This window comes from Tenrec ecaudatus, chromosome 18 (assembly GCF_050624435.1).
Source record: "Tenrec ecaudatus isolate mTenEca1 chromosome 18, mTenEca1.hap1, whole genome shotgun sequence".
Classification (NCBI taxonomy): Eukaryota; Metazoa; Chordata; class Mammalia; order Afrosoricida; family Tenrecidae; genus Tenrec; species Tenrec ecaudatus.
This window is the reverse complement of record NC_134547.1, coordinates 29,392,236-29,415,915: the sequence shown is the minus strand read 5'-3', so window position 1 is coordinate 29,415,915 and position 23,680 is coordinate 29,392,236. Positions and strand designations below refer to the sequence as shown.

The window sequence follows — 23,680 nt, the reverse complement described above, 5'->3', positions numbered from 1 at the left end:
TGGGGGGAAGGAAGGGGGATCCCGTCACAATGATTGACGTATAACGGTGTGTTCCCAAGGGGGTGAACAGCAGAAACCTGGGTGAAGGGAGACTGCAGTTGTTCTAAGATAGGAAAATAATAATTTATGAATTATCAAGGGTTCATACAGGAGAAAGGGGGAAAAATAGATGATAGCAACATATATATGTACAAATGTGCCTGATGTATGGATTGTTATAAAAGCTGTAAGAGCCCCCAATACGATGATTTAAAAAAAGAAGAATGAAAACAACTCCTTAACATTCTCCTCCAGCCCTACTTTGTTTTCTCAGCCCCGGGAGGCTGCTGTGATAACGCTTCAGGCTCAGCACTTCCAGACATCCTTCCTGGGTTTTGTGAACGTTTTCATCCTGGAATTCTTCGTGGCATTGACTCATTTTGAGCAGAATGGTGATGTCATCACCAGGGAGTCTGGCCGGTGGAGATAATGTGCTATGCACTTTCTTTTGTTCTGTACTTTAAAATACTGGCTTCTCCCGCTTTCCTGCTGCCTGCAGCTCTCTTGGTTGGCCTTCTGAAGCATAGGAAGATGTCAAAAGGGCAAGAAGATAGAAAATGGGAGATAGTAGAAGGGAGCTAACGTTGGTGGAAGGGAGTGACCAATGGGCACCCAGCCCTCAATCTGTGACAACCTGTGCTGGGCGCGGTACACTCGGACAACCACCCCAGGGGAGTTTGTGTGATGGCTGGGAAGACATGTTGAACCAGGGTCTATAGAGTTGGGACAAATGGTTCCGTGGTACCATGTTGGTGGGCACAGGGCGCTCAGGTGTCTCCAGGAAGTGGACTTTCTAATCTGGCCCATTCTCAGCCTGGCCTCCATGATGGCTCAGGAAGTAGTCTTGGAGAGGCGCATGCTGCAGAGATGTGACTGGGGGGCGTTACCCTAGAGGAGAGTTTCCACCAAGCTCCCTATATGTCTCATGGTTAAAATAGCACTCCATCAACATCTGGCCCAGGTTGGCAAAGTGATCCTGGTATACTGGCCTCAAGTGATTATTTAGTGCAGTTACATATGTTCATTGTTCCAGGCCCGCCAAGAAGTGGGACAGCGCTGCTATTCAGTACTTTCAGAACACTCTCAAAGGTAAGGCAAGGCCATGGTCACCCCAGCCTGCTTTAACTTGGCACAATCTTGACAGCTCTTTTCAGGGGCTGGAGAAAACTCGCCTCCCCACTGGCCCCACCTCCTGTGGCTTCCATGAGTGACTGCATCCTGGGAACTGTAGGGATGGCCCCAGGTGTCCATAACTGACAGTTCAAGGTCGAGAGGAGCAGTTTAGGTGAGGTACTCTGACGCAGTAATGATGGTTTCCTCTGTGTTTGGCCTAGGTGCCAGAGCACTGTAAAACAGAGGTACAGGAATTTCATTGAACCCGAAGTTGATGGGAAGTGTGTAAGGGATAGTATGAAGGGGCTTCAAAAAATTCCCAGAAGATGGAATGGAAAGGTAATGGAATTTCCCTTGAGCATTTGAAGCCCCTCTTGTATGCATGTTTGCTGCGCAGTCACTGTCATCGTGGATGCAAGGTGTGTGAGAATGGGTTTGTTTATTTTCAGGATACTGTCACAATGTAATTTTTGTGGCAACCATGCTAACCCGTGGCAGGAGGGACCAAACGACTGTGCCTGACTCTTAGGACTGTTGGGTGGTGTTAGGACTGTTGGGAGGTGTTAGTGGGTGTGAAGTAAATGGCTCCTTGCTGGAGTCCAGGCTTCTCTGAAAGGTCAGCTGTTCGGATCCCACTGAAATGGGCGCCTGGGAAGTTGCTAGTTTGGGAGTTCGGCCCGTGTAAGCATCGGGGGAATCCCCGGTGATGACCGGGTCTGGAGGAGGGAGACACCTTGTTTTGAGTTCTGCCCAGCCACTTTGTGTAGCCTCGGGCAAGTGACCTAGCTCCTGAGTCCAGTCCCGTGACCTGTAAAAGGACAGTAACAGCACTTACCTCAAAGGACTGTGAGAAGAGTCCTTTGAAAAGGACCTGGTGCAGTGTCTGATACCTGGGAAGAGCTCAGTTAGGCTCCTGACGGAGAACCAGGCATTCTGACCCAGTGGACATTTGAAGGATAGACAGGACTCTCTGAGGAAGGTTTTGACAGAAATTTGGATTCAGTAGTCACTGGAAGGAGGTGGGGATGGGGAGGCAAGTCCTATACTAAAGGAGTATCTTGTGGGAGGCAGGAGGAGGATGCTGTTGATGCCGACCAGGGATGCGTGACTTACTCTTATTAGGGAAACCTTTCCCTTAACTGCCAGACTCCAGAGCCACCCCTGCCTGGCTAGGGGAAGCTAGTGGAAAATCTTAATATGGTTAGCAGAGATTGATAGTGGATAAAAGCTGAAATTACTTAAAGTACACATGCTATAAGCTGTGGTAATTTGTGGTTTTTTTTAACCCTATTCAGCTACTACCCACGTGGAAGCCAAATTGTGTGCTGTGGAAGAAGATACTTTTGAGGTTTACCTTTATGCAACCATCAAAAATGAGAAAGTAAGTGAGAGCTTTGTGCTGTACAATAATTTCTTTCCATTTTGAACTTGATTTCAGCCAAGTAAACACCAGGGAAAACACCACCATGCATTCAGTGTGGACATGGACTCCACCTTTCAGGGCGTGGCTTGGCTCAGAAGTCAGCCTGGGCTGCGTCACTTCGTTGATGTAAAAAGATTACTGTCATGTTTTACTTAAGCAGAACTTTACTCAGTAATGGGCAAGAAGAATTGTTCTTGGTTATTACATTGGCCGTTACAGTAACTACAAAAGTTATGACATTGGACTGGGGATTCTGTAGGAGCCAGCAGTACTGCTATTGGGCATATACTCCAAAGAAGTAAGGCAGAACAGGAAGGGATGTATGCTCTTTTATGTTTATTACAGCACAGTTCACAAAAGCAAGAAGCAGGAAACAGCCCAAATGCCCAACAGTGGGGAAAAAAAGGTAGATAAAGAAACCGTGGTACACATCTCTTGCTCCCTGGTGACCAGAACAGTGGGCTGCTGCTTTAGCTAGTGCTCTGCCTCAACCGGTACACTACACTACATATGAGCCCAGCCAACTCGTGGATCATGTTGCTAGAGCTTAAGCCTCCTTCCAGATTTGCCTCCATACTACTGGTGCATACATATATTGCTTGAGCTTGAAGTTGGTGGATCCTGTCACCATGTTTGAGGTCCAGATCATTTCTGGGCCTGCTTCACCAAGCTCCTGAGCTATTGACTATTGCTGACCCACCCTGCTGACTGCTGCCCACAAGCAGACTCTGCTTGCTTTGTCTGAGGGAAGATTCCTTTGTCTGTTTCTTTGACCTTGGACCTGGCAGCCCACAAGAGTAGATAATAATATTTGCAAGTACCGTGGACTGCCAGAAGAACAAACAAATCTGTCTTGGAAGAAGTACAGCCATAATGCTTCTTGGAAGTGAACTTGGTGAATTATTACCCTATATACTTTGGACATATTATGATGAGAGCCTAGTCCTTGGGAAAGGACTCATACCTGGTAATATGGAAGAGCAGTGACAAAAAGGAAGGCCCTCAATGGTCTGACACAGTGGCTGCAGCAATGGACTCAAACAGCACAATTGTGGAGCGATATGGACTGGGAAGTGTTTTGTTCTGTTGTGTATCTGGTGACTATTAGCTGGGACTGACTGCACAGCACCTAACAGCAGCAGCAGGGGGATAAGTCAACAAGTATTGTGTCTAGGGATCCACTTCATACATGTAGAAGTTTATTCCAAATAAAAGATGTGTGAACATGAAAAAAAGTTATTACATTGGATAGTAGGAAATGTTTTCTTAAAAGAGGCAACTATATAAATATATCATTGTATGTGGTATGTACTCATCGAAAAGAATTCAGGCAACATACACAGAAAGAGAGTAGACGTCACATGTATCTCCTTTCCCCTGTTGTTGGGCCCTGTGTGTGAGTCAGTCAGAGACGACCACCACCCGCTTCAGACACTGCGTTGGGTGGTGGGTAGCCAGCTATATCCTTTGGGGGTTTTGCAGCTTCCCTTCCCTGTTGAATTCAGCTCTGACAGCGCATGCAGCTCTTTTCTCTCTCAGCCTCTTTCATGGGTGCCAGCTGCACCTTGGGGAGTCGGCATGACTTCATCCACCTCACACCCTCTGGCCCTATTGCTGCCTGGGCTTCTGTACTTTGCTCGAGCAACTCAAACAAAGTGCACAGGAGACACAGAGAGAAACTGTACCTGCAGTAACAGCTCGAACACAACAACAAAGGATACAATTCACCACAGGACAGGGTCTGGGAGAAGTGGCACAGGCACAGTGTGGCGCTGCCCTGTCCAGGGAGGTACATCGTACGCTCTCCTGTGCATTGTCACCAGCCAGGAAGCTTTAGGGCCTCTAAGGGTCTCATCATCTGATCCGGGCCCCTAGGTGACCCTCTTGGTCTGGCAGCCTTCATTCATTATTAGCCTCAGGTGTTAGTACAGCTTGAAAGAGCAGGAGCAGAGGTCAGATGATGCCATACCTTCTCAAGAATGGCCCAGGGACACTCTTCAGAGAACTCACTAGGACATGTGAATGTACTACAGAGAGTTCTTGTTCACTCTTCATGTAAGTTCCCTTAATGTTAATGTTTCTCATAACCATCGTATGATTATTGCAGCCAGAAAACTAATGCTGAAAATACTACTAAAAAGTTAGAGTTGTGAACCAGCTAGAACTGAGACAGACAGACACAGACATGGGGCACTCTACCCCACAGCAGCACACTGCATTCTTCTCCTGTATGTGGTCTGCCGGTTAGGTTGCAAACCAAGTTGTGAAAAGATTGAAATTCTACAAAGAATCTTCTCCAGGTCAAATTGATGGCACCATTGGGGTCATTGCCTGGTCTGTGAGTGGGGCTGGAGGTGGCCCTGAAGAAGCTGGTGCTGCAGCTCAAGACAATGCTGAGCCCCAGGGGTTGGCGCTGTATGCATCAGATCCGGACGCTCCATATGTGGTGGGCAGAGGCTGGTGTGTGTGACCGCACACCATGCAGCCCTGCCTTTACCTGTGGCCAACATGTTTGAGAGCCAAGGGAGAAACAAAGGCAGTGCCACAAACAGCGCAGCCCCAGCCCTGGTTGAACGGATGGCAAGGAGGGAGGCAGCCTGAGGATGTCCAGGCCTCCCAATGCCACCATGCTGTCCATGGGGTGGACCTGGGAAGAGACTTGATTGAGGCAGCACCAGAGAAGGCACCCCCCGACCCAGCCAGGACCATGACAGGCATGACCTCTTGTCTAGCCTTCAGTTCCTGTAGTTGCCTGCAGTTGGTAAGAAACCTTTCTGAAGGACTGGGAAACCCTTCTCCAGTCAAAATGGAGACAAAGTGGAAATTAGTAACAGAAGGAAAAATGGAAAATAACAAGCCTGTGGAAAGTAAACAACACATTGTTCACAAAGCCTAGGGGTCCAAGGGCAGGGCCCTTGTGAATGAAAAGGAAACATACCAACCAACCCCTGTGGGGCACAGTGGCGGAGAGCTGTCTGGTGATAGAGCTTACACACGACAGCCTCAAGCCAGCAACCGAACTACCACTTGAAGAACTGGAAATGGAACCGCAGGCAGCTCCGCACTGCCAGCGCATCCACTCTGACTCCAGCAGCCCTACAAAGCTCCTGTCCAAGGCCCCTGTGGGTTTTTGGAGACGGCAAATCTCTGCAGGAGCGTTAGCCCGCATCTTTCTCCCACAGAGTGGAGTGGCTTGTGGTTTTTAACCGCTTACCTTGTGATTAATAGCCCAACACTTGTGTGTAAGAGAACACTGAGTAGCAACAGGCCAAGAAATTAGATAACAAAGATGAAATGGACAAATTCCTAGAAACACACAAACTTTCCACACTGTTTCAAGAAAGAAAGAAAGAAAAAAGATCTCTAAAGACCCATATCCTGGAGGGTGGAGGGAGGGGAACTGATGATAAGGATCTACATGTGACCTCCCTAGGGAAGGATGACAGAAAAGTGGGTGAAGGAGACATTGGACAGGGCAAGTTATGACAAAATAATAATTTATAAATTATCAAGGGTTCATGAGGGAGGGGGAGCGGGGAGGGAGGGGAAAAATGAACTGATGCCAGGGGCATCTCAAAAAACTTTTTGAGAATGATGAGGGCAATGAATATACAAATGTGCTTTACACAGTTATATGTACGGATTGTGATAAGAGTTGTGTGAGCCCCTGATAAAACGATTAAAAAAAAAACAAACCAAACAGGATAATACAAACCAAAAAAACAAACAGGACAATACAAAAAAAAAAAAGACCCATATCAAATGAAGAGATTGAGTCAATAATCAAAAACTTCCCAACAAAGAAGAGCCTAGGACCATATGATCTCACTGGGTAATTCTATCAATCATTTATAGATATGACTCTAATCTTTCTTAAGCTTCCCCAACACCCTTTCCAAAAATAATAATAGAGGAGTGAATACTTCGTGACTACTGTGTATGGTCAATGAATATCAACCGAGGCATCTAATTTTACCACAAAAACTGCGTAAGAACTGTGCTGAGGAACTCAGCATGAGTCTATGCGGTAACTGTGCGGTAATTCTATAAGGATAGCATTAACTCAGTACTAAAGTCGGACAAAGACATCCCACACAAAAGAAATCTGTAGACCAATATTTCTTAGAGATGCAAAAGTATTAGCAAACCAAAAGCAGAATAAAGGGAATGCATGCCATGATTGAGTGGAATTTATCCCAAGACTGGAAGGGTGGTTCAACATTAGCAAGTGAATCGGTATCTTATTGATAAAACAAAGGAAAAAAACACATGATCACCTCAATGGATACACATCAGGAATTTGAAAATCTAATATGACTTCATGATGAAAACACTAAACAGTCTAGAAACAGAAGAGAGAATCCTCAATATTTTTAAAGATGATGTAAGATAGAGTAGTATATCCACTTTTGCCATTGCTATTTTCCACATTGTTTTAGAAATCTCAGTGAAAACAATTAGGAAAGAAAAAGAAAAGGTGTCCAAATTATGAAGGAAGAAGTAAAATGCTCTGTTTTCCAGATGAAACCCCCAAAGAGTCACAAAGCTAGCAGAGGTAATAAAGGGAGAAATCTGCAAAGCAACAAGATAGGAATCAGGCCAAAACACAATCAGTCTGGCCTTTATACAGCAGTGAACACTTTTCTGAAAGATAAGGAAAAGTTTCATTTACAATGGCATCTAAAAAATTAAAATCCCTAGGAATAAATTTAACCGGGAAGGTAAAAGACCTGAAGACTATAGCATGTTACTGGAAGAATGTAAAGAGCACCGATAGATGGGAGGCCGTCCCATTCGCATAGGTTGAACACATACGGCTGTCAAAGGAGACAGTGCTACTCAGAGAAAGCCCTAATAAGATTCCAGTAGCCTTCTCTGAGAAGGTGGGAATGCCAATCCTCAAATTCATCTAGAACGGTGGGCGCCAAATAGCCAAAGCTGTGTTGAAAAAGAAGAGCCACATAGGACGATTTATGCTGCCAACAGACTTTAAAGCTACAGTCATCAAAATATACATGATAAGCTTTAAAAAATCATCCAATACATACCTGGCAGGGCAGACACCCTGACCAGGAAGGTGGTTTTCCCAGGGGAGGCTCACCCTTTGCACTGCGGGTGTGCTGACCCCTGTGATTTCCCCAAATGCGGGAAACTCCACTGCATGATCTGTGGTAGGGTGGGACTGCGTTCGCACTCTTCCCCTGGTTAAAAACAAATCATCTCTAAATGGTCAAAGATTACTCTAAAGAAAGGGTGTCAAACTGGTAACCCACGGGCTGCTTGTAGGACCCAAGGTAATTTTTTTGTGGCTCACGATGCTCTGAAATAACATGAAAATAGAAAAAATTGTTATGAAGAAAATAGCGCTTAGGGGAGATCGAGGCAATACCGTACACAAAATTCCCTTGTGTGGGGTCCTAGTTTACAACTGCCAGCACCAGCACCATGACAGGCTGTATAAAACCAAAGTCTGGGGCAGGCTTAAGCTCTAATTTCAGATTCCTGGACACTGAGGTAATTCTGTCAGAGAAGGTATCACCTGTCCCAGACTGACCAGTAGGGAGCAGCGAACACCCCCACCCCCCCAGTTGACCAGTCAAGAGAATATGCGCGGAACTACTCGCCAACCACCACTGGACAACGCTGATGCCAGAAGTTTTCTCCAATAAGTTTAAAGAACAGCAACACTGGACTGCCTCACCTCCCTGACCCCATAAAAGTCCAGGGAACAAAGAACTCGGGGCTGATTCCCTTCTGGACGCTGGGTCCCGCTGCGCTGGGCAGTGCAGGGAAAAAAGCCCTAGCTCGAGCTAGCAAATAAACTCCTTTTGTGGTGTTTGCATCTCAACTGGTCGTAACTCTTCCGTGCGCCAAGGTGAGCTGGCGTTCCTTTCCCAAATCCAACAGTTACATTTTATTTCAGAGCATCGTGGGGCCACAGAACGTCGAGGAGCCACAAAAAATTGCCTCGGGGGCTGCATGCATCATCCCTGCATTCAGCATCCCTGCTCTAAAGCAAAGATGAGGCAGAGGAGGGAAACTGAAAATGCAACAACCGGAACTGAGTGAAAGAATGCTGACGCACAGTGAAAAGTGTAACCATGAGCAATTTGTGTAGAAATCGTTGAATTACAACCTGTTGTGCTAATCTGTTCTGCCTCGTGCCTATTGAGCCCCCTTTCATGTGCATTTTAAAAGCACTTTGGCAGGGGAGAAGACCATTCAGTTGCTGCCGTACAACATTGTGCCGAGGTCACCCCGAATCAACATAAGTGATAAGTTAACCTTACTGCCAGTGCGAGTAAGTTCACGTCGAGACTGGCCAGCCGAGGTCGGATAAGAGAGTGAGCAGGGGCATGCACGTGTCACTTCTCTTGGTGGGGAACCAGGTGGAGCGACCTGCCATCAGGAACAACACCTAACAAACACTCTTCTTGAATCCAAGGGGCCAATACTGCAGAACTGAGTTCACAATTGAAGTCTTTGAAGCTAATTCCTATCCAGTCCTTAGTGACTGGAAACTTCACAGTGTCCTTTCCAGGCACCAGCATCGTTCATAGACCATACCAGGGGACCTGATGTGTAAACCCCACGAAGGGAACCTCAAACTCACCTGTACAGATTTAAGGAACTGACATACTCCCTTGGCGGAACTGCTGCCCTATGATAAAGAAGCAAGTGGGGTAGACTCCGGTACCATCTGGTTATTCGACAGAGGGGCCGCCGTCTCTGGCAACCCCGCATCAAGAAAGCTCCCGGTGCCCCGAGGTCCACAGACATACGGCAAGCGCCCTCCCCACAGCACAGATGGCTCAAAGGAAGGTGCGCTTGGCTTAAGGGGCAGTGAAGGAGATGCCCAACAGGAGATTAGTGAGCTCGTCAGCGAAACCTGCAGCTGCAAAGTGAAGAGGAACCCAAAGAAGGATAAAGCTCTGGACCAAGCAGTGCAGGCAAAAGGGAAAACAGGATGCAGTAGCTGACCAAGAAACTGAAGATGTGCCTGCCCCAAATGGAGAAACAAAACAGGAGGAGAGCCCAGTCACTGATGAAGCAGGAGGAAAAGAAGCCACGTCTGATTAATGTTTAGCTATCGTGTCTTATCTGTGGACCCTGTTATCTTCCTTCTTGTACAATCCCGGGGAATGTTTATATCAACTATTTTGCAAATGCAAGACTTGGTTGTGGCCAATCTTGGTTTCACCAGTGCTTAGATGGGCCTCCTCTCTGCATACTCAGTTTGGGTCTTTCCATAGTTGTCCAAGTAGTGTGCCTGATTTCTTTCCAGCCCCTTGTTGTGGCCCCGTGCAGACATTGGGGAGACACTCCCATTAAGTCCCTATTTTGAATTGTGAGTTAGTGGGACTTAAGATATAAAAGCTTGTCAACACTTGAAGGTAATGGTACTTGATAACCTCTTTTTTAAAAAATTTCCTCCAAATTTAAAGCTGGAAAGTCACTAGAACTTAGAAATGAATTGTGTCAATAGGCCATTTTAGGATTTGGGTACGTGCATTTAAGAATTGTGTACAGTGGGGGGAGAGGGGAAAAGAGGAACTGATACTAAAGGCCCAATAGAGAGTAAATGTCTAGAAAATAATGATGGCAACATATGTACAAGTATGCTTGATACAATTAATGTATGGATTGTTATAAAAGCTGTAAGAGTCGCCAATAAAGTGACCTTTTAACAAATAAAAGGAAGGGGAAAATGAGACAGTGATAAGCAAAAATAATTGTGTTCAACTTGTTCATAATATATCTGTACTTATACTAATCTCAAAAAAAACCCAATAAAATTCGAGTTACAAAAGGGGGAGAAAAACAGATGATTGTTATCCCAAGATTATGGAATTGATGGGTGTTGGGCTTTGGTTCAGATCTCCTGCTTTGAAGGGTGGGTACCCAATGAATTCTGGCCCAGGACTATCATATATGTATTATTTAATACTCTGCTTTCTTATGACACATTTGTTTGGTAGGCCTGGTTCTACATTGGCGAATGGATGCCATTGGGAGTTTTTCTCTTATCACCAAATCTCCACTGTTCCTGTAAATAGTGTCCAGTCACTTAAGAGTCTAATCTGTATATATCAACAATTCATATATTGCAGTCTGAAGAGCCAGTGCATATACGTCTAATTTCCTTTTCTCAACAGTGGTTTAAATTCTAGACCATTGGCTAAATTAGTGACACTATCAGAATTACCTTATGCCTCAGGGGGATGATTTATATTCTTTTCTATCAAAATGGTTATGATGTCTCTGAAGTGAACCAGGGACACATATAAGCAATAGATTTGTAAGTGGATCTGGGGGCTTATGATTCTAGTCCCAATCTAAGAACAGTTTGTTCTTATGACATGCCCCTATTCAATACTCAGCCTCATGAAGAGATCACTGAAGATACGGGCACTGTAGCAAAATGTGGTGAAAAACTAGATGGTGCCCAGTAATTGGAAGAAATAGCATCTGGGGTCTCAAAGGCTTCTTTTTAAATAAGCAGCCATCAGCTCAGGACCCTTGGAAGAAGCCACACTGGCCTCTATGATACAGGGATTGTAAGTAATAAAATTCAAATTCGAAGGAGGGAATGGTATCAGATCTTAACTTGTGAACACACTGCTTGCAGAAGGCTGTGGATGCAAAGGAAGACCACAGTCCGTTTGCAGGGTCCCCATGTGGATTAAGATTCCAGCGAATCCCTTCTACCCATAGCCTAGAGCTGTGAACAGTCTTACTACCAGAGGGCAGATCAAGTGGCCACATCGTGTCCTGCATAACGCCAGCAGATGGACCCTGCGTGAGAGAGCAGATCAAGTGGTCACATAGTGCCCTGCGTAACGCCAGCAGGTGGACCCTGCGTGAGAGAGCAGATCAAGTGGTCACATAGTGTCCTGCGTAACGCCAGCAGATGGACCCTGCGTGAGAGAGCAGATCAAGTGGTCACATAGTGCCCTGCGTAACGCCAGCAGATGGACCCTGCGTGAGAGAGCAGATCAAGTGGTCACATAGTGCCCTACGTAACGCCAGCAGATGGACCCCGCGTGAGAGAGCAGATCAAGTGGTCACATAGTGTCCTGCGTAACACCAGCAGATGGACCCTTCATGCTGGAAGGCACTCAGAATACAAACGTGCTGCCTTTTCAAAGACTCCACTTTAACGCCATGAGAGGGATCTTCATTTGCTGATGTGGCACAACATATACTGAGAAGAGGTAGCTGCAAACATCCATGGGGGATGTATGAAGTATGGCGCTAGGAAAATGGAGGTCACCAAAGATTCACTGGAGCGCATGAAGATCGATGCATAGGCACTGGGCTGGTAATGGCCGCTTGGAATTGCACCGACACGTGGCCTGCTACTCAAGGAACGATGAGGAGGAATGGCGGCACATTCATTGTCAAAACCAAAATCCCAACATCTGTCCTGAAGTACTGTGTTGTCAGTGATAGGAAAATAACCCTGTGAGTACAAGGAAGACCAGCTAATTAGCTGTTGCTCAAATGTATGCACTAACCAGTGAAGTGAAAAACGAAGAAATCGATACTCTACCACCTTCTGCAGCCCGAAACTGATGAAACATCAAGACATGCTAATTCTGGTGGCTGGACCCTTTCTCTGAGGGCACCCGAATGAGACGAAGACAAGTGTATTCCTGAGAGAAGTTGCCTGCAGCCTTCCATTCCTTGGTCACAGAGATAAGTCTGAACGTTTTGTTTGAAGTAAACCGTGTGTGTGTGTGTGTGTGTGTGTGTGTGTGTGTGTGAGAGAGAGAGAGAGAGAGAGAGAGAGAGAGAGAGAGAGAGAGAACTGGAAACTGAGTAGCAATACTTTTTAATTAATCTTGGGGGTGTGTATTGAGCCCTGCTATGCATCCACACATTGTATGTAAATTCTTGTGTACATGAACTAAAAGCCATGCTGCGTCTGATTTTCATCGGACACCACGGAATTTTATCTTAGCCTTCCCCTCAACTCCATGCTTTTCTCCTGCGACGAGACGTCTGCACTTGTGAACCACTGGTTAGTCCTGGTTTCCACATAAAAACGGTTGCAGGATTGCTCACACACATTCCTGTGAAAAACACGTTTGTCTTAATTGCTTGCACCTGAAATGTTGTTTCCTTTCATTTTTTTAATTCTTGTCTTCCCTATAGTGTGGTTGTTCCTCATTTGGAGAAAGCTTCATTTGTTATCCAGGCTGTGCCTGACTTCCCAGTGACTCCTGCTTGCCCTTCAGTGTGTGTACATTTGCCCCCACTCTGAAAGACTGCCAGGAGCCCTAGTGGTATAGTGGTCACGCATCGGCCTGCGATACAGTACACTTGGTCACCAGTTTGAAACCACCAGCAGCTCCAAGGGAGAAAGACTGGGCTTTCTACTCTGGTCAGTAGTTACAGTCTGGGGAACCTGTAGGGGGTTACTGTGAGTCAGTATTGACTGGTTGGCAGTGAGAGAGAGAGGCAGAGACAAGAGAGAAACTCAAAGGGATTGCAACTGGGAAGCAAGGAGACCAAAGAAACCAATTCCCAGAGGAATCCTGAAAACAGACTTCTGAATTGGCACAACATACGGAAGGGTCAGCAGGCACACCTGGAGCTATCATTTTGTTTTTTCTCTTGTTCTATTTGTGTTTTCTTGTTATTATTTGCTTTTGTTGTCATTCGCCCAATGTCAATATATAAGATAGGCAGGACGGACGAACAGTGTGAGTAGAAAACTATGGGACCAGCGGTCCCAGGGGACATGGGATTGGGGGGAGTGGGGCGTCAACAAATGCAGTGATAAGGGAAAAACAAGCGATCTACAACTGATGGTGAGGAGGGTGTATGGTACGGGGGGCAGGGGTGTGTGTGCTTGATCAAGGGCGATGTATCTGAGAGGAAATACTGAGCTGAATGGAGGGCGAGCATGATAGTGGGATAGGAGGGAGGTGAAAGGAAATAGAGGAAAGAAATAGGAGACAAAAGCTATGTATAGAAGTATAGCCATAGGCATGTATCTATGTAAATATATTTATAATGGAAAAAGAAGTAGTGTCCCCAATAAAATGAATCTTTTAATTAAAAAAAAACAATTAGGAGTGGATCTCATACGGAAGTGGGGGCCTGCCTATAGTTTGTATTGCATGCAAGACTCCTCCCACCTCCCAGCCCACTCACATTCTGGTTCATTTTATTTATGGCATTTTTTTTTGTTTTGTTAAATATGGAAAGCTTCACGAATTTGCATGTCATCCATGCGCAGGGCCATGCTAATCTTCTCTGTGTCCTTCCAATTTTAGTATATGTGCTGCCGAAGTGAGGGCAACATTAAAAAAATCATTTTATTAGGGCTCTTACAGCTCTTATAACATTCTATATATCAATTGTAGCAAGTATATATATATATTTTGGGGGGGAGGAGGGGAGGTACACTCCCCTTTGTCTTTGTTTATTTTTATTTTTTTTAAACGTTTTATTAGGGGCTCATACAACTCTTATCACAGTCCATACATATACATACATCAATTGTATAAAGCACATCTGTACATTCTTTGCCCTAATCATTTTCTTTTCTTTCTTTTTTCCCCCTTTTTTTACATTTTATTAGGGACTCATACAACTCTTATCACAATCCATACATATACATACATCAATTGTATAAAGCACATCCATACATTCCCTGCCCCAATCATTCTCAAAGCATTTGCTCTCCACTTAAGTCCTTTGCATCAGGTCCTCTTTTTTTTTTCCCCTCCCTCCCCACTCCCCCCTCCCTCATGTGCCCTTTGTAATTTATACATCGTTATCTTGCTCTATACGGAGTCTCCCTTCCCCCCCCTTCTCTGCCGTCCCTCTCCCAGGGAGGAGGTCACATGTGGATCCCTGTAATCAATTCCCCCTTTCCAACCCACTCACCCTACACTCTCCCAGCATCGTCCCTCACACCCTTGGTCCTGAAGGTATCACCCACCCTAGGTTCCCTGTGCCTCCAGCCCTCATATGTACCAGTGTACAACCTCTGCCCTATGCAGCCCTGCAAGGTAGAATTCCGTTGATGGTAGTTGGGGGGAGGAAGCATCCAGGATCTGGGGGAAAGCTGTGCTCTTCATCGGTACTACCTGTAGCAAGTATATTTGTACATATGTTGCCATCATAATTTCCAAAACATTTTCTACTTGAGCCCTTGGTATAAGCTCCTCTTTGTTTCCCACTCTCATGAATCTTTGATCAATTATATACTGCTGCTATTATTTCATATCTTACACTGTCACTTGTCTCCCTTCATCTACATTTTTGTTATTTGTCCCCTTTGTGGTGTGTGTGTGTATGTGTGTGATCAGTATAACCTTGTGATGGGTTCCTCCTTAAGACTTTAGATTGTCTCTTTTACACATTGGATACCAAAATGCTGGCCACAGATTCCATCTTGTAAAAGGTTTTACAAACAAATTTTTTATTAACCCACCAACCACTTTCTCTTTGCATTCCAAGTGTGTATGTATGTTTGCATGTGGATGGAAACTTGCCATTACTTGAAGATGATAAAATGCAGAAGGTAAAGAGAACTCTGCTTGGCTGAGCAAGAGCTTGCAATAAATGCATGAAATTGAAATTTCTAGAAAAAGAAAATTGGGGCTGACAACCTTACTCCAGCTCTAAGGAAGCACAAGGTCTAGCCAATATGTACTCTTAAAGGTGTTTTTTTTTAATCTGACTTCTTTGACTCAGCAGAATTATTTTAAGATATCTTGATGTGGTTACTTGAATCAATGATGTATTCCTTTTATTAAATGTTTTTCCATTGTAAGAACATACTAGGTATGGGTCACGTATCCATTCCCATGGAAAGCTGAGCTGTGGTCCATTCGGGACTCTTATAAAAAAGCTGCTATGAACACTGTGTACAAGCCTTCTTGTGGGCATATGCTCTCCCTTTTCTCAGGAGTAAAGAATGAGGAGTGAAACTGCTGGCTTATGTACTAATATGTAGTAGGAACCCTGGTGGTCTGCAGTCCAAACCCCCAGCCACTCCAAGGGAGAAAGGGCTTTCTCCTTCTGCAAAGAGTTACAGTCTCTGAAACTCACAAGCGCACTTCTACCCTGTCCTGAGTCAGCATCGTTGGCGGTGAGCAACTCAATTAAAAACCTTCCGGTTGTTTCCATATTGGCTGGTTGTTCTATGTTCAGGTCAACAACGTTACAGAAGCCGGCTATTTTTCACGTTAGCCATTCTATTTGGTGTGCAGTGGTAGTTCATTGTGGTTATAACGTGCACTTCCCTAATGACTCGTGATGCTGAATGCCTTTTCATATGCCTGTGTGAAATCTCCGTTTCTTCTTTGATATGTGTCTTCTGTTCATTTTTTAATTGGGTAGTTTGTTTCTGTACTAATGAATTCTTTATTCTGGATGCATGAGAGTTATCAGATTCATGATGTTAACAGATATTTTCTCCTTATTTATAGATTGCCTTTACCTTCTCTTTATAGTGTCTTTTAAAGGGCAAACATTTTCTGTTCTGATTAAATATGCTTTTATCAATATTTTCTTTTACGGTTCGCTCGCGTTTCACCATTGTCTTACTATCAAATCTTTGCAAGACAAGTTCTTGCTAGTGCCTTTGAGGTGTTTTTATATTTCATGCAAGTTTTTATTCCCAACAGGATGTCTGGTTCGAATGACCTGGTGTACTAGCACCAGAGCAGGGATCAGCTGATCTACTTCTTTCAAATTAAGTTGTAGTTGATTATTTTTCTAAATGATGAGATTTGGACTTTAGTTTGGAATATTTCATGAAAATTATTGATAAGTTATCTGATTATTCATGGCATTTTTTCCAGGTTTGTGTTAATGATGATCTGGTTGCAAAGAACTTCGCTTGTTATGTGTCACCGATGGAGAATAAAATCCTTGATTCTCTAGAGCAGTCAACAGTGGAGAACAGAAAGTCAGCATCCTTCTCCAATAAACTCAATCCTGCACTTAGTCTTTGGCCGATGTTCGTGCAAGGAAAAGATTCTCAGTGGATACAAAGTGAGTGGAGCCGTTTTCTTTCCAATTGGCTTCTAGGAATCTTGGTTTATTGGTACAGATTGTTGTTTGTAATCTCCATATAGAAACAGAAACTTTAGTTCTGTGCCTGATGTTGACGTGGACAGCAATGTGATGGTTGTTTTTATGAGACCAAGAAACACTTTAGAATTTCCTATTGAGTTCTCAGAAGTCTGTAGTGTAAAAACATTAAACAGGGCCGTGTGTGTTTTGAGCTTTAGACCCTTTCAAAAAGTCCATTGTTTGCAGAGCCCTTAGCATCGCGGACTGTGGACACAATTTTAAGTGTTTCTCCCAACATTCCGTTTTCTTTTTTCTATGTGTTAGAGAGAGCTATATATCAAGAAGTACCGCATATACTCAAGTGTAAGCCGAGTTTTTCAGCACATTTTTAATGTAGTTTTTGTAGTAACATTAGGTGCCTCGGTGGGTATTCGGGTCAGCTTATACTAGAGTATGTATGATAATTGTATATCAAGGAAACATCCCAGCCCAGTACAATTGAAGTTATAAGTCCAATGCTAGTACATTAGTCCCTCTTTAGACTAATGCAGCCACATGCAGTGCAGGAACATCACAGGCTGGTGAGTGCAAGTCTTGTGGATCCAGTGGCGGCGGATGCATCTCTGGCTTTGGCAACAGCCTGGGTCCACCAGCAAGAAGGTGAAGGGGGAAAGAGAAGGAGGTGCCCAGGGCCCTCCTCATGAGAGGCCTATGCCCACAAGTGTCACCATCTGGCTGTGACCTGATTGCAGCTACTCCCCACCCCTCACTTTCATATATCTACAAATTGGCTAAAACATTGTGTAACTACCACACCTAGCTTTAGTTATTTTTCAGCTTCAGCTTTCTAAAGTCTTGCACAGGCCAAGGCTGTTTAAATCTTCATGTTTAAGCTCCACTCATCTGGAGTTTTGCATAAAAATATTGGTTCTTTGTTTGGTATTTGCCTTGCATTCAGTTTTCTTTATTCTGTACATTGTTCTCTAGTTGGGTCTCCTATAATCTTTTCTGAACATTTGAGAATAAGTTGCTGACCCATCCGCAAGACTGGCACCAAAAGGCAGAAAGCCAACATGGATGCATTGCAACCCTCTAACCTTTAGACACCTTTCAGGGGTAGCACCATGTGTTACCTTTAACTGTCCAATCTCTGTAGTTTTTCTTCAGTCTCTAATGGACTTTTATGACCTTGGAACCTATTTTATAGAATGTCCATTAGGTTGGTGTGATGATTTCTCCATAATGAGATCAGGTTATGTGTCATTTTGGTAGGAATGTCGTAGGAGGGTGTGTGTTCTTCTCATTTCATCTTTTTTATTTCCTCGTTTATTTATATTGGTAGGTACTCCCATAGGCAGCCCTGTTGGTCTTGCACAATTCTGTAACGTGATATCTGGCATCTTCTTGCAAGACCAATGGCGCATTCATTGGAAAGCATTACCCACCCCCTCCCCCTTCCGACAACTGTTCACTGTGGATCTCGTCAGATAGGTAACACAGGAACCAAATCAGCTACTTCCCTGGAAAGAACTGATAGAAACAACGATTATTATTCAAGACAGAGCCAAGCACCTACAATGGAACAGACGATGAGTTGGTGATACATAAGCTCAAGTTGAAAGCTAAAGACAAAGCAAAGCAAATTTAGGAGGACCAAACTATGACCTGGGATACATCTTACCTGAGTTTTAAGACCATCTCAGGAATAATTTTGAGGTTGTGGAATAACATCAAGGACATCATACTTGAAGAAAGGGAAATGCATTGAAAAACAGGAATGGAGGGATAGACCAGTATGTGTACAAGAAGAGATGCTAAAACTTGATCTTGCGTGCACAGTGGTTAAAGTGGGTGGCATAAAATAATGAAATAAGAGAACTGATCAGAAGATTCCCAAGGGTATCTCAAGAAGATAAATGTGATCTCCATAAAGATTGAACATTTTTTTAATGTAAGGATATTGGTTTTAATGTTGTTTTTGTAGTGTCTTGGCTGGCGTTGGTATCTGAGTCATACTGACCTTCGAAGGAATTAAAGGCTTTAGGGAGTCCCCGCTAGTCTTCAGATTGTGCACACGTTGGAGGACCAGGATGCATTCTAGAAATGCTTTGTAGAATTTGCCAGTGAACGCTTATGGTGCTGACCATTTGTTTGTGTTGGGGATCTTTTTTTTTTCCCCAAAAATTATTTATTGTGAATGAGGTGGGGATTTATATACCACATCATCATTTGTGCATTCAACCACGTAAACAGCTCATCAGACTTCCCAATAGTTTGCCCTGCCCACTCTCACCCGCCACCCCCCCTCTTTTGCCCATCCCTCCCATATTGTCTTCGACCTGTTGGGAGCTTTTTTATTACTAATGGTGTCTCATTACTATGTAATAGAGCTAGTCACAAGTTTTATTCTTAAGTTGGTACAAGTTTCTAAAAATTTGTCCATTTCATGTAGGTTTTTCCATTTCTTTGTATACAATTGCTCATAATATTCTTAGAATTAAAAAATGTAAAACCAGTAGTAATATCTCCATTTATTTTATTCTGATTTTAGTAATTTGAGTCTTTTCTCCTTTTCCCTTAAAGTCAGTCTAGATAAAAACTTGCCAATTTTGTTAATCTTTTCCCAGAACCAACCAGCTACTTGTGCTGTGCACTTTCTCTAGTGCTTTTTCTATTAAACATTTCGTTTTTCCATTCTGATATTTATTTTTTTTCTTCCTTCTAGCTTTGGGTTTAACTTTGATCCTCGTTTTTCTATTTCTTTACTGTATAGTTATGTTCTCAACTTGAGATCTTTCTTTTCTTTTAATTTTTTTTATTAATCATTTTATTGGGAGCTCTTTTTGATAGAATAATCCTTAATTCAGTCAGATCAAGTATAATATTACAGTTTCAAAACACCTTTTTTTTGAATTCTCTGCCTTCAGCTCCCCTTTATCCTCTCCCTCTCCTACCCAGGAACCCTTATTATTATATTATATATATATTATTATTGTGCTATATCTTATACCATCCAATGTATCCATTCACCTGTAATTTTGTTATTCTCAAATGGGGTTATACAGTCATCATTGCTATCAGTGCGACCCCTTCCCCCTATCTTACCGGTACCCTCAGGGAATCATTACTCCTGTTACTGTTTTGAATGATCTTAATTATACAAATGAGCAAATGCAGGTCTAACAAGATTCATGAGGTAAAACAAACACCGTAATAGTAATAGATTATCATCCCTTCCATATAGCCCTTCTGTGAGGGACTGTCCAATTGTCTTACAGGTGGGTTTTGGGTCTCCACTTTGTCCACGCTGCTACGTGTCAATTTGCTTGTTTTTGAACTTCTGATACCTATCCCCATTGGCAACTTCATGTTCATACAGGCAGGTGTCTTTCTTCCATGTGGGTTTTGTTGCTTCTCTGCTAGATGGCCATTTGTTTATCTTCAAGCTTTTAAGACCCCAGACAAGATATAACAAAATAATAATTAATAAATTATCAAAGGTTCATGAGGAAGGGGAGAGCAGTGAGGGAGGAGAAAAAATGAGGACCTGATGCCAGGGGCTTAAGTGGAGAGCAGATGTTTTGAGAATGATGAGGGCAATGAATGTACAAATGTGCTTTACACAATTGATGTATGTATGGATGGTGATAAGAGTTGTATGAGCCCCTAATAAAACGATTTAAAAAAAAGAAAAAAAAAAGACCCCAGACATGATGTCTTTAAGTAGCCGGGCACCATCAGCTTTCTTCACCACATTTGCTTATGTACCCATTTGTGTACCCATTTGTCTTCAGTGATCATGTTGGGAAGGTGGATGTCATACAGTGCCACATTATTAGAACAAACTGTTCTTGTACTAAGCTAAGATTTAAGTGGACGCCCAAAGTCCTTCTGCTTCCTTGTATTGAGATCTCTTTTAAAAATATATTATTATATTGCAATAAGTGTTTCTCTCAGAATTGATTTTGCTACATCCCTCAAGTTTTGTTACGCTGTTTCCATGATGCTCACCATCCCAACACAATCGCTGAAGACAAAGCAGGTGCATAAGCAAATGTGGTGAAGAAAGCTGATGATGCCTGGCTATCAAAACATGGAGCACCTGTGGGGTCTTAAAAGGCTTGAAGATAAACAAGTGGCCATCTAGCTCATAAGTAACAAAGCCCACATGGAAGAAGCACAACAGCCCGTGTGATCACGAGGTGTCAATAAGATCAGGTATCAGGCATCAAAGAACAAAAAGATCATATCATTGTGAATGAGGGGGAATGTAGAAAGCCCATTTGTAGGCAACCGGACATCCCCTTACAGAATGGTAGATGGGAGGAGACGGGCTAGTCAGGGTGTAGTGTATCACCAATGAAACAACTTTCCTCTATTTCTTCAATGTTTCCTCCCCCACCCCCCACTATTATGATCCCAATTCTGCTTTACAAATCTGGCTAGACCAGAGGATGTACACTTGTACAGATAAGAGCTGGAAACACAGGGAATCCAGGACAGATAAACCCCTCAGGACCAATAATGAGAGTAGCCATACCAGGAAGGTAAGGGGAAGGTGGGGGAGAATGGGGGAACCAATCACAATGATTTACATGTAACCCCCTCCCTGGGGGATGGACAACAGAAAAGTAGGTGAAGGGAGACATTGGACAGTGTAAGGCATGAAATAATAATAATTTATAAATTATCAAGGGTTCATGAGGGAAGGAGCGTGGGGAAGGGAGGGGAAAAATGAGCTGATGCCAAGGACTTAAGAAGAAAGAAAATGCTTTGAGAATGATGATGGCAACAAATGTACAAATGTGCATGACACGATGGTTGTATGTGTGGATTGTGATGAGAGTTGTATGAGTCCCCAAAAAATGGTTTTTAAAAAATTTTGTTATACTGTTTTCATTTTCTTAATCTCAAATTAAATTAATACATTTAATTAGTTAACTGATAATTAATTTAGAAATAAATTAATTTTCTAAATTTCATGCTCTATAACCCATTGGTTGTATGTTGACAATTTCCACAAATGGTTGATTTCTAGTTTATTCCATTGTTGTCATTGTATTTAGTGCTTCTCTGTCCTATGGGACTGCTATGAGTCACAGCTGATTTAATGAGAAATTTTGTTTAATTTGGGCTATGACAGAGTAGCAAACATACCACATGGAATTTCCAGAGCTATAAACCTTCCAGAGGCAGGTTGCCATTCCTTCCTCCCATAGAGCTGCTGGTGGTTTGAACTGTCACTTTTGTTAATAGTCAAGTGCTTAAGCACTGCACCACTAGGGCTCCCTTCCATGAGGATTACAGCCTGGGAAACCCCACGGAACAGCTCTTCTCTGTCCTGCAGAGTCACTAAGAGGGTCTCCTATAGATCCCTTTGAGTTGGAATCAACTTGATGACATCCACCAAGAATAGTTAGATGTTGGCATTAAAACTATATTCTCAGGGTGGAGGGAGGGTGGGGTGGAAAGGGGGAACCGATTATAGGGTTCTACATAGAACCTCCTGCCTGGGGGACAGACAACAGAAAAATGGGTGAAGGAAGACATAGGGACAGTAAGATATGACAAAATTATGATTTATAAATTATCAAGGGCTCATGAGGGACCGGGGAGGGTGGAGAAAAATGAGCTGATGCCAGGGCCTTAACTGGAGAGCAATTGTTTTGGGGATGATGAGGGCAGTGACTGTACAAATGTGCTTTACACAATTGATGTATGTATGGATTGTGATGAGTTGTATGAGCCCCTAAAAAATGATTAAAAAATAAAATAAAACAAAGCAATTAGTCAGTTAAAAAACCAAAACTATATTCTGTCATGATTTCCTGAAGTAGGATTTCACCATGGTATACCTCCTCTTATTATAGTCTGCTTTTATTCTCTTGCCTATATATTTTTATGCATAAAAATGGCTTTATATCAAGAAGTAATTTTCGAGAAAGTGTCCCAGCCCAATTCAACACAAGTTCTTCAGTCTAATACGCGTCTGTAAGTTCCTCTTCAGACTCACAGAGCCACGCGCAGTGATGCAGACCGAGTGCAGGAAGATCACAGGCTGGCGGGCGCCAAGGAATGTGGAAGTGTGGATGTGGCAGGGCTTTGACAACTCAGGGTTAGTGGTCGAGTCCAAGCAGGCAGAAAGGCAAAGTGCCTGCTTCCTGTTCATTAATGGTTCTCTTTTCAAGGTAAACCTTACATCTCTATTTCTAATTTGCAGAGAAAGCTCCAAAGTGTAATGCAGATTCATTGAGAAATTCACCTCCAGAGAAAGGTGAAAAGGAATGGCAGAGCGTCTCTTTAAAAGGTGGAGATAAGGTTGTATTTTTAATTGTTCATTAAGCATAGAATTCTTAAATAATTTTAGAGTATCTCCTTAAGAATCTGTTAAGAACCAAAAATATGTGTTTTTTGGAAAGAAAAAAATCCTGAAAATGTAAAATTTGCACGTTGACTGAATTTTTCGAAAACAAGCACATTCCAACTGACCTGCAGTGAAGGCTTTGTTCTTGGAGAAGTATAACTTCTCCCAAAGGGGTCTGTCTTTTCATTTTACCAAGGGGGTCAAAGGCCGGGCCCTGGGGCTCTTAGAGTCCAGGGTAACCTGTCCTTTGAGTCTGTTTCACAGACCTGAAAGTCACTGCACGCTGCTCTGAGTCCTGCGTGTCTGCTTCAGTCTAGTCAGAGCAGTGGTAGTACCGTCCAGCTCTCCGTGCTGGGCTTCCTGTGTCTGTGTGCACATCAAAGTGGTTGATAAAAACAAGTCCCATGAAATGTTGGTTCCTAAAGGATACATCTCTTAATAATGTCTATATTCGCCCTTCCAAGTACTAACCAGGCCCGACCCTGCTTAGCTTCCGAGATCAGACGAGATCGGGCGCATTCAGGGTGGTATGGCCGTAGACAATAATGTCTGTATTCTTACTGGAATTATTGTTTGTTTGTTTTTTCCAGTATGTTGATTCATCTCCATACTGGCCAGCCAAAAGAGGCTTAACCATTTATGCTGCTCCAGAGATTCCAGCAGCAAGGTAGGATTTAAAAACTTGTGGTCCTTTGGACTTG

At 43.4% G+C, this 23,680-nt stretch overlaps 1 protein-coding gene and 2 non-coding genes across 3 annotated transcripts in view; 2 read left to right on the top strand and 1 right to left on the bottom strand.

Moving 5' to 3' along the window:
- The window catches only part of TDRD12 (tudor domain containing 12), a 92,640-nt gene that overhangs the window by 13,767 nt on the left and 55,193 nt on the right, over positions 1 to 23,680 (top strand). The window contains exons 5-9 of the mRNA XM_075537237.1: positions 1,073 to 1,128; positions 2,448 to 2,533; positions 16,402 to 16,594; positions 22,836 to 22,933; positions 23,570 to 23,646. Coding sequence (XP_075393352.1) covers positions 1,073 to 1,128; positions 2,448 to 2,533; positions 16,402 to 16,594; positions 22,836 to 22,933; positions 23,570 to 23,646 — 510 coding nt within the window. The remainder of the gene's footprint in view (positions 1 to 1,072; positions 1,129 to 2,447; positions 2,534 to 16,401; positions 16,595 to 22,835; positions 22,934 to 23,569; positions 23,647 to 23,680) is intronic.
- Positions 7,616 to 7,778, top strand: LOC142432988 (U1 spliceosomal RNA). The gene has a single exon (XR_012781056.1). It is a non-coding gene; the product is annotated as a U1 spliceosomal RNA (small nuclear RNA).
- Positions 13,779 to 13,884, bottom strand: LOC142432861 (U6 spliceosomal RNA). The gene has a single exon (XR_012780963.1). It is a non-coding gene; the product is annotated as a U6 spliceosomal RNA (small nuclear RNA).